General features: G+C 41.3%; 1 protein-coding gene across 1 annotated transcript; it reads left to right on the top strand.

Annotated features, from left to right (window-relative positions):
• Positions 1-2,638: 2,638 nt before the first annotated feature.
• LOC124695584 (ATP-dependent DNA helicase MER3 homolog) lies at positions 2,639-10,594 on the top strand. Its single transcript, XM_047228410.1, has 25 exons — positions 2,639-2,802; positions 2,911-3,072; positions 3,175-3,412; positions 3,507-3,543; positions 3,622-3,668; positions 3,920-3,957; positions 4,133-4,154; positions 4,235-4,447; positions 4,589-4,745; positions 4,834-4,885; positions 5,330-5,401; positions 5,503-5,552; positions 5,668-5,785; positions 5,865-5,928; positions 6,008-6,091; positions 6,722-6,847; positions 6,925-7,121; positions 7,208-7,396; positions 7,484-7,732; positions 7,807-7,856; positions 7,970-7,987; positions 8,470-8,552; positions 8,648-8,876; positions 9,282-9,325; positions 9,399-10,594. The coding sequence occupies exons 1-25, from the start codon at positions 2,671-2,673 to the stop codon at positions 10,592-10,594; spliced, it is 3,867 nt and encodes a 1,288-aa protein (XP_047084366.1). The 5' UTR covers positions 2,639-2,670.
• The last annotated feature ends 270 nt before the right edge of the window (positions 10,595-10,864 follow it).

Raw genomic sequence — 10,864 nt, 5'->3', positions numbered from 1 at the left:
GGTGACCAACATCGATTAAATAGGAGCCAAGGTAGTAGTTGATAAATTTTATTGGTTTTTAGGCACCTCAACGTTATGTAAAGTTAAAAAGTGGGTATGCAAGTGTTACCAACAAGATATCATTCCACAAAAGCAGTATGATGCAAGTCTTGCATTGACGCAAATGATGTTCAGGTCTACCAATTAAGGGATAATAATCTAGCAATTACCGGCATTTATGTTTTGGCAAATATGTTAACATGAAATCTAGCAATTACTGATAATTTGTAAGCGGATCTTCAATCGGTTTCAGTTTGAAATCTTTGCTGACAGCATGCTACATGTAACATGTTGCATGCATATTCTACTTTCCCATTTTGTTTTTTTTCTCTTCGAAATGGAGGGAGTACCCAGCCTTTTGCATACGATTTATTTTTATTGATTTATCCAGCAAAGGTCTCACAAAGATCATACATAAAAAAAATCCGAATCCACCATGTAACACGTACACACCTGACAACGAGTGAACATCATGTCATCATGGCCTTATTCCCTGGAAAGCAATGAAAAACTTCCATCAACGAGGAACCGTAAACATCGCATATCTTGAGACACCCTCTAAACGAAACGGGAGCGCGAATACCTCATACACACTACAGAAGCCTCCCCGCCATCAATCGCTGGTCCATCTTCAAGGCTTAGATCTGCATAGCCCCTGTAAGGCCTGCCATCAACGCCACCATGGCGCTAAACAATGCCTCCGCCCTGCATGTGTTCGTCATCACGCGACTTACGCCGAGGTTCCTCTGCACCATGCCGCCAAGCCCCGTCGTCGATGATTCAAAAAAAAGCAACACTGCTCCACTTCTAGACCACTCCAGTCAGTATACGCTCTAAAAACGATGCCCTCAAGAGGGAGAGCGGCACTGAAAGCGCCGCCAACGTCTGATCCAGAAGCTCGGATCTAGGGTTTCCTCCGGAGAATCACAATCAAGAAAACGATGCCTTCAAGGCGCCGCCATCGTCCGCCTCTGTTTTCACCGGCAGCCACTCAAGTCCAAAACCTGCACTAATTGAACCACGATGCAGCCACCGATGAACATGCATGAGAGATCGGAATTGCCCAGCCCCAATCGAGTCCATACCGACCCAGACAGCCCCGCCGCTGCACATGTAGGGAGTTCAGGGAAATGCAGTATTTCGAAGGGGTGGATGCAACACCGCGGCACAGAACTATCCAACATTTTACAAAATCCAAATAGAAAAAATCCTTGTTCATTACAATTTCATCCCCCAAAAAAGGAGAGCTTAACTAATCTGCAAATATTTGCTGCCGTTGGTACATGGCTGCCTTCCCAATTGCAACCATTTCGAGCGGGAAAATATCTAGTGATACCACATCTCACATGATACCATGATACCACTTTGCAAAATTCAAATTTGTAAGCGACAAAAAAATTTAAAATAAATTTGTGGCTGTTCACAAGATGTGTGTTTACATTGTCTAGAATTTTCAAATCCAAATTCAAAATACACAAAGAGAAACAAAAAAGACAAATGTTATGTGAATAGTGTCATTTTGTGTTTTTGTCTTTATGTGACACTATTCATGCTGGATTTCTCTTTTTTGTTTCTCTAAGGATATTTCGAATTTGGTTATGAAAGTTACAGGGTATGTAAACACACATCTTGTGAACACCCAAAATTTTGGTTCTGAATTTTTTGACACTTACAATTTAAATTTTGAAGAGTGATATCATGGTATCAAATAAGGTGTGGTATCACTAGATATGTTCTCCATTTCGAGCTACTACCCTTGAGGCCGGCCGTAGCACGGAGCCTTCTCAGAATCCACGGCACGGTTTGAAACTTTGAATCGCAACGTCTCCGCCTCGCATTCTCGAAACACCACCACACCACACCAGAACCATCTCCACATCGCCGGCCTTCTCCTCGCCGGCGGCCGGCTCCTCCCCTCTCCCCCTCCTCCCGCCCGCGAAGCAGCCACTGCCACCGCCACCGCCCTCGCTCCCGTCGACCTTCACCTCGAATTCGACTTCCACCACCACCTAGTAAGTCCCCCCGCCTCCCTCCTCTCGTCTCCTACCTCGCCCGCGCCGCTCGATTCGGGCCGCGAAATCCCAAGGCGGCTCGGCCTCGATCTGCGCCGCGCGCCAAGTGTTCGACGATACGCCTCGCGCGGGGTTTTCTCACCTCCGATTCTGCAGAGCGTCGACCATGGCGGCGATGGGGCCTCTCGGCGGCGACTCCTACGCGCTGCGGTCCGTCTCCGACCTGCCCCCGCCATTCCGCCCCGTGTTCGGGTTCAGGTGCGTGCCTCGCGAACCGATCAAAACTCCGCGCCCGTGTTTGCCCGTAGATTGTTTGTTCCGCACAGTCGCGTTTGGTTTGGTTGCACGCGGATACTACGCAGTAAGTACCTTGAAATTTCCCAGTAACATCTTACGATCCTAGGGCATGAGACTATTAGCCTGGCAAGCCAATAGGTTCGAGCTTGTACGGCTTGAAAATTAGGCGCTACTGCGGGATTGAATTTTGACTGCTTTGTGGCATGGTTGGTAGTAGTGCTCATGTCTCATAGTACTGTAGTGTAACATCCTGTTCTATCTACTCTGCAGATACTTCAATTCCTTGCAGAGCGAGTGTTTCCCCGCGTGTTACCTCTCAGATATGAACATGGTTGTCTCCGCGCCCACTGGGAGCGGCAAGACCGCGCTGTTTGAGCTCTGCATTCTGAGGCTCCTCTCCAGGTTCCTCACACCAGACTGGAGGTTCAGCCTGGTAAAAGGAACGCTGAAAACAGTATGTGCCGACAACCTTTTCTCAAACAACATGCTGGTGCTAAGCCTGGGGAGTCGAGGACGCTAATCGTAGTTTTCACTCTGTGCTTCATTTGGGTTGCGTGGTCAGATCTATATCGCTCCCATGAAGGCGCTGGTGCAGGAGAAGATGCGGGACTGGACGGCGAAGCTGGGCTCGTTGGGGATCAGTTGCTTGGAGATGACTGGTGATAGTGAGTTCTACAACAAGAAGGCCATACATGATTCTGATTTAATCCTCACCACTCCCGAGGTTCGTGTCACTAGCTGCTTTGCGTCTGATGATCTAAATAAACCTCCCTTCTGCAGTCTATTTTTCCCTGCTTTGTTTAACAACCATAACATTTGCATGCAGAAATTCGATTCTATGAGCCGTAACGGAATAAGGGATGGAGGACTGGGTTTCTTCAGTGATATTGCTCTGGTCCTTATCGATGAGGTTCATCTCCTTAATGATCCGCGTGGTGCTTCCCTTGAAGCAGTGGTCAGTAGAATAAAAATGCTTTCTAGACTTGGCCACATGAAATCTTCTCCTCTCGCAAATGTTCGATTCATAGCAGTCTCTGCCACTATCTCTAATGCTGAGGATATAGGTTAGTAATTCTGCACATTACGTCGTCATTATACAATTTTAACCACATTATCCTTTGGGAAAGGAACTTATGTATTAACCTTGCGAAATCACAGCGGAGTGGCTTCTAGCACCCCCTGAAGGACTGAAAAGGTAACTGAACTACGCCCTCAAAGATAACTTAGAATACTACCGGTGAATTTTCCTTATTCGCAGTATGTTCCTTTGCAGATTTGGTGAAGAGATGAGGCCAGTGAAGTTGACAACCAAAGTTCTTGGTATGATTCAGGCTTCTCATTATATTGGAATCTGGATGAGTTTTATGAGTGCATAAGCAAGGTCGATGCAATAGTTTGCCAACCCATAAGATTTTTTTGTATCACAAAACTGCTTGAGCTTTGTTATACAAAATTATGGAATATGTGTATTCCCCTTACCTGCTGATTAGATGTTAGCACCTCTGACAATCTTTAGAACTGTAAGCTATTGTTATGTTTTCCCTAATTAATTTTTTTACTGTGCCATTTAGGTTATGCTGCAGCCAAAAATGACTTCCTTTTTGAGAGGGTACGCAAAATTCCTATCTGACAATGTTCGTTTTTAAAAATTATATGGGGAATTTAAGAATAAGTGTTCAGATATATTCTGTCATACTATGTGCAAAATATTTTCTTCTGAAGAAATGTTGGGCATCAAACTGACTCAAATCTCACAATATTTTTTGTGTGTCTTTAACTTGTAGAGGCTGCAAAGTTTCATTTTTGGTAAGTAAGTGGCATTACTATCATGTAAGTTCCTTTGTCCAAATTTCAGTGCTCAAATAGAAAGCTAATATTGATTACAGATATACTGATGCAACATTCAAGAGGGAAGTCTGCACTTGTTTTCTGTTCTACAAGAAAAGGTGCACAAGAAGCAGCACAGTGCCTTTCACAAACTGGAGGGTCTCATGGCTATTCAAATCCGTTCATGAAATCGATGCAGCAATATGAACGTCTACGGGAGGCTTCCTTAACCTGTAATGACAAGCATCTGCAGTCTTGCATCGTGCATGGAGGTTATGTTGAATCTTGTCCTCTGGGCACTCTCAACTTTCTAATCTTTCTATTAATTCCAATCATTTTTCTTTTCTTGTCTAGAAACTCATGTTAGGTGTTACCTAAATTTACACTGAAGTAATTGTAATTCCAAATTTCAGTTGGTTTTCATAATGGTGGTCTTGGCTCAAAGGATCGGAGTCTTGTTGAGGGGCTTTTCCTGAAGGGAGATCTTCAAGTTCTATGCACGACAAATACTTTGGCACAGGGCATCAACTTACCTGCACATACAGTAGTTATAAAGTCGACACAGTTTTTGTGAGAACCCTTTTTTTGATATGACGGAATTCTTTCTACTCTCTATTATTCCTTTTTATGATATTTTCTATATTCATATATTTTGTAGCAACAAAGAGAAGAGCTCGTATATAGAGTATGAGAGATCCATGGTGCTTCAGGTGTACTATTAAGTCTCAGCTACTCCTGTCAAATGATCATTATTTGAAAACAAAGGATATGCACCGTCTGCTCATAGCATTTCTGTGTGTTTTTTCTTAGAGCTTTAATGATATGCTTGTTTCTTAAGGTATTTTTAGTTTTTTACCTGATTGACCAATGGATACAAAATTAAAAGCACAGGTTACTGAATCTAGTGCAGTCCTCATTAAATATTCATATTGTTATATGTTAACTTTTCTTTTAATAATCTGGAAAGTTGGTTCTGACTTGTTTCCATAATTAATTGGATATGCTAAATTCTTGTTTCCTGTAGTGTGTATTATATGTAGTGAAAATTAATATGTATTTGAACTCAATTATCAAAGTTCTTTACACTTTATAATTTAAAACAATAGTGTGTGATCATTCTCTTGCTTCACTGACAAAGCCTTGGTCATCCTCAGATGTGTGGGAGGGCTGGCCGTCCTCCATTTGATGATACTGGAACAGTTGTAATTATGACAAGAAGAGAAACAGTAATTTAACTTTGCTTCTGTCTTGTTAATTTTGAAATACTTCCAAACTCAAAGATGTGTATTGGCTTATTGGTCCAACCTGCCGTAATTTTGTCCTGTAGGTTCATCTATATGAGAACCTTCTCCGTGGATGTGAAATGGTTGAGTCTCAGTAAGTTCTCGATGTTCAGTTGAGAAGTTCTCACGTGTTATGTCAACTGAAACTTAACTGTGACATGCTGGTACTTCATTTGAAACCTCTGGCTGAGTATAGATACTATGGTCAGGTTGCTGCCATGCGCAGTGGAGCATTTGAACGCAGAAATTGTTCAATTGACAGTGTCTGACATAACTTTGGCAATTGAATGGCTCAAGTGTTCATATTTGTACATCAGGATAAAAAAGGCATGAACGTATTACTCTTGATCTTTAAATCTCTTTGGTTTAAATGCATGATCTAACTTACGACAATATAAATTACCAGAATCCTGAGCACTATGGAATTAAGAGAGGGATTCCTTCTGATCTCCTTGAGAAACAAATGAGAGGTATATTTACTGAACTTTGTGGATGTACGGTTCTCTCATGAAATCATGAAACATTGATCTTTTAGGATTGAATTTACAGATATATGTGTTGAGAAGATACATGAGTTGGGTGAGTATGGGCTAATTTGGACAGATGAAGATGGTTTTCTTCTAAAACCATTAGGTAACTTTCCATTTTTCAAGAAATTTACAACCGTATAATGCAATGATGTCATATGCAACAGTTTTCAACCTATAGTATGAAGATAGTGTCTTCCAATTTTGTTAAATCCCTTCTATATCTGATGTTTGTGCGAAGTAGGCTATAGACTTCTGTACCCTCCCAAGAGTGAAAATCATAACTTTGAAATCATATTCAGAGTCTACTTTGGAATGTGCCACTACTCTGCTACTAACAGTTGCTTTAGTGTTAGTGCGATTTATTTTTTGGAAAAAAGCATGAACTACTATTTGTAACAGAGTGGTACCTGTACATACTTAAGGAATGATCATTTCTGTGGTTTCACCTCTTTGCAATACCATACTGGAGTTCTGATGGGACAATTTTAGCGTACAGAATTGTGTTAGAGAAGATATCAAGTACTCAGAGAAGTATCAGAGGGTTGGGCATGCAGCATGAACTGTGATCTTGTAATATAACTTTATTATTAGTTTTCATCTGGTCTCGAATTCATTCGTCCGCAAATTTCTATTTAGAAGTCTCAGTATTCTCAGTTAGTCGCATCAGTTGCATATGTGTCTGTATTGCAGTTGTACATGAAGTAACTCTTTTGACATGTATCTTCCTACTCAGAACCTGGGAGGCTGATGACAAAATTCTATCTGAAGTTTGATACGATGAAGCTTATTGTCAAAGCTTCTGCTTGTTGCAGTTTAGAAGATTTATTGTATATCATCTGCCGCTCTGCAGAGATTTCTTGTAGGTAGCTCCAACTACTTTAATTTTAGTCATTGAGTTTATGTATTTAATTATCAATTTCCTCTTTCTTTTTCAAGGGATCCAACTACGTCGAAATGATAAGAAGACTCTAAATGACATAAACACCGATAAAGAGGGAAGGCTCCGGTTCCATGTTCTCACTGAGAATGGAAAAAAGAAAAAGCGTATCATGACAAGAGAAGATAAAATATTTGTATTAGCAAATGACTGTTTAACAGGGGATCCCCTAATGCACGATTTATCCTTCAACCAGGTTGTTTGTTTGTTTGTTTGTTTGGCTTTTAGCACATTTTCATATTATTTTCATTCATGTTAAATTATTTGAACTTCTGAATGCAGGAAACAAATTCTATATGCTCAAATGGGTGTAGGATCGCCAAATGCATGAAAGAATATTTCATATACAAAAAGAGTTACAAATCTGCCATCAACTCTATGCTCCTTGGGAAATGCCTAGACCAAAAACTTTGGGAAAGTAGTCCACTTTTACTGAAACAACTTCCTGGAATTGGAATTGTTACAGCAAAGGTTATTAATTTCTAGCCTTTGATATTTAGGCACTCCTATATAGAAAGAATGCATAATTAAATGTTGATTTAATGACTGGTATCCCAGGCCCTGAAGAATGTTGGAGTTGATTCCTTCGAGAGCCTTGCAGCTGCTGATGCTAGAAAGCTGGAAAGTGCAACGGGGCGCAATTATCCATTTGGAAATCAGATAAAGGAATCCTTGTCAGCATTACCACCAAAAATTGACATACAAATTGAAGATGTTGGAAACAGACAAGGAAAATCAACCATTATTGTAACCCTAAGTCGTCAATCACAGGCAGTTCGATCCAGTAAACAGAACTATGCTGACATGGTACATCTTTTATCTTTGTTTTTTTATCATCCAATGGTGCTTAAACCTACAAATTGTTAAATTATTTTTGCCAGGTTGTGGGCTCGGAGGAAGACAATATGATCCTTTTTCATGAGAAAATAAGGTCACTGGTTTTATTGTATAATCTTAATGCCCTCTAGGATCCTTTTCTTTTACTGATGGTAGTTTGTTATTGTTTTGGTTATTGTTGGCATCATTTCCGACTCTCCTTTAAAGGGCTCGAGAGTTTTCCAGGTAATAATTCTGAGTTCTGTTATTTCTGCAAACATTTTTTAACTGGGCTTCAGAAAATATTTGAACCATCGTTATGGAGACTAACAAGCAAATGAACTTGACTGTCAAATTCTCTGTTGGTTCTTCAAGGGAGATATTCTTTTCGTTACGTTTGTATTTTCAATAGATTATTCTAGCAAAGTAGCAGACTATTACAGCAACCTTTCTTTTTTGGTTAGGCTATTACCTGTTGTGCTAACCACCAAACAAGCACCTCTGTCTGATTCAACAGGCAAAGTTCACTTGCCCCATAGCAGTCTCTTCCTGGCTGTAAACTGCTACGAGCTCGACTGTTAAACCAAGCAAACATAGCACAGTGATAGTAGACATGAATAAAATTGCTTAACCAGATACCAATCATTGAGGAACTTGCTGTACTCTGAAGCCAAAATCAAAACTAAGTTGCTCCGAATTACTCTCACTGGCTGTTCTGTTAATTGCAGCCCATATTCTGTAAAACTTTTTGTGCCGTGCCCTCAGGGTGCCAGGGTGACACTAAAGGCTGATCTGATATTTGAAGAACACGGTAATAGCTTCAACAGATAATTATTGTTTGGCAAATTGAAGGTCATTTTACAAGTTTATGCTGACATGTACTGTGCTTTAAATTTTATGATGAAGTTGGCATTGATATCCACAAGAAGCATGTGATCAGCAGGGAGGATGATTTGCATGTGACCAATCTTCCTGCTGATCTTTGTTTGGTTAGCTCCAGGACAACTCAAGCTCACATTGGACGGAGCCCACTATCAAAAGAGATTTGTGTTATAGAAGATGATGACAGTGTCAACGCTCCAGACAAAGCTGAAAATATTCCTGGAACGAGAAAATTTAACAACTTGGCATCACTGTAAGTGCTTAACCTACTACTCCTCCAAGAATTCCAGAATTGACTTGCTTTCAGCAGAGTAACCAACAACAGAACACTTGCCTGCTTGGCCATTAGTCTATTGTTTAAGGAAAAAAAATGCTAGGGTTCTTTAGTGCTCCCTCCGATCCATGGTAAGGGTCGTGGTTTTAGTTCATTTTTAGTCAAATTTGAACTAAAACCACGACACATATCATGGATCGGAGGGAGTAGCAAATATCTGCAATGATTACCTTAGATCGCCAGAGAATTGCTATGCTTCACAGCTATTGTTGAAACTTCGATCACATATCAGATTTTGATCTTCGTATTTAGTCTATAGGACCATATTCTTTGAACCTTCTCTTTTAAGCATAATTTGCTGAGGTGATATTCTGATGACTACAGAGAGGTCCCCAGCTTTGATCTACTACTTGAAGAAGACAATGGAGGTAACACAATACTAGAAAACAATGTCTGCTTTATTTACTTTGCTAACAAAAGTGTCTATAATCCCATGCCTAGATACGGAAGATGCGTCGTTTTATGAACCAGTAGAAGCAGAATGCAAAGGTGCCACCAGCAACACAATATTTGATCACATACGCAAGAAATCCAGAGATTTTCCAACTCTGATGTTGTCGAAGTCCATGGATAGCTCCTATGAACCTTTGATACTGAAGAAGATGAAGACATCGAGGGACCAGTTTGACTTAGATCAGGGAAGCCTGCATGCGAATGAGGTGTCACCAATGGATTCTGAACATACCGAGGCTACAGTGTCTCCGACCAATACAGCCGAGAAGTGTCGGAGGATCCTGAGCCGAAGTTCAGAGAAGAGCTGCTCTCTGTTTGCAGAGAAAATTGACAGCCCACTTGAGAAGAGCAAGATCCTGACCAGATCTCCTTATGAAGTCTCTCTTCAGTTTCCAGGCAGGAGGGACAGCCCATCTGAGAAGAGCAAGATCCTGAGCAGAATTGCAAATGAAAACTCTCTTCAATTTGCTGCCAGAAGGGACAGCCTATCTGAGAAGACCAAGGTCGCGTGGACAACACCTGACGAGAACAGTGGTCAATTTGCAGGCAAAATGGACAGCCTATCCGAGAAGTGCAAGGTCATGATCAGACCTCCAGTTGACAACACTCTTCAGTTTCCTGCCAGAAGGGACAGCCTATCTGAGAAGACCAATGTCGCATGGACAACGCCTGATGAGAACACCCTTCAGTTTGCAGTCAGAAGGGAGAGCCCACCTGAAAAGAGCAAGGTCTTCAGCAGAACTTCTGATGAGAACCGTCTCCAGTTTGCAGGCAAAATGGACAGCTCGTCCGAGAAGAGCAATGTCTTGAGCAGAACTTCTGATGAGAACTGTTTCCAGTTTGCAGGCAAAATGGACAGCTCGTCGGAGAAGAGCAATGTCTTGAGCAGAACTCCTGATGAGAACTGTCTCCGCTTTGCAGGCAAAACTGACAGCTCCTCTGAGAAGAGCAATGTCTTGAGCAGAACTCCTGAAGTGAACTCTCTGCAGTTTGCAGGTAGAACGAACAACCCGCCAGAGAAGAACAAATCAGTTTTTGGCCTCCCCTTCTCAGATTTCCAGGCTATGCAATCGACAAAGCAAGTTCCGGCCGCAGTTCAGCCTCTCAGGATTCAAGAGTATTGCAAAGATATATTGGCAAGTTCAAAGAGCAGAGAGTTCAAGAGTATCTTCTCCTTCCTGTGATCTTGCAAATATTTTGTATAGGTCTGGTCAATGTTGTGCTTGAAATATGGAACGGTAACCTACCAGAGGCATCAGCTAGACAACTTATGTTCAAGAGTGTTATTATTCTTATGCCATTATTTGTTTGAATACCTTTATCGGTTTCTCTGCTGTGTACAAATGCTATGGATATAGTGCATATTAAACAACACTTCTTCCGTGCAATACCCTTCCGTGTTGTCGTCTACAAACAGTTTCTCTAAACATTACTCATGCATCAACATTTCAAAG

This window comes from Lolium rigidum, chromosome 3, assembly GCF_022539505.1.
Source record: "Lolium rigidum isolate FL_2022 chromosome 3, APGP_CSIRO_Lrig_0.1, whole genome shotgun sequence".
Taxonomy (NCBI): Eukaryota; Viridiplantae; Streptophyta; class Magnoliopsida; order Poales; family Poaceae; genus Lolium; species Lolium rigidum.
This window is presented reverse-complemented; position numbering and strand designations above follow the sequence as displayed.

Excerpts from the sequence above, each read along its gene's own strand:
- LOC124695584 (XM_047228410.1), top strand. The coding sequence starts at position 2,671 with ATGAACATGGTTGTCTCCGCGCCCACTGGGAGCGGCAAGACCGCGCTG. Across the intron at positions 3,073-3,174 it reads TAATCCTCACCACTCCCGAG|AAATTCGATTCTATGAGCCG; the intron begins GTTCGTGTCACT and ends ATTTGCATGCAG. Across the intron at positions 7,397-7,483 it reads TTGGAATTGTTACAGCAAAG|GCCCTGAAGAATGTTGGAGT; the intron begins GTTATTAATTTC and ends CTGGTATCCCAG.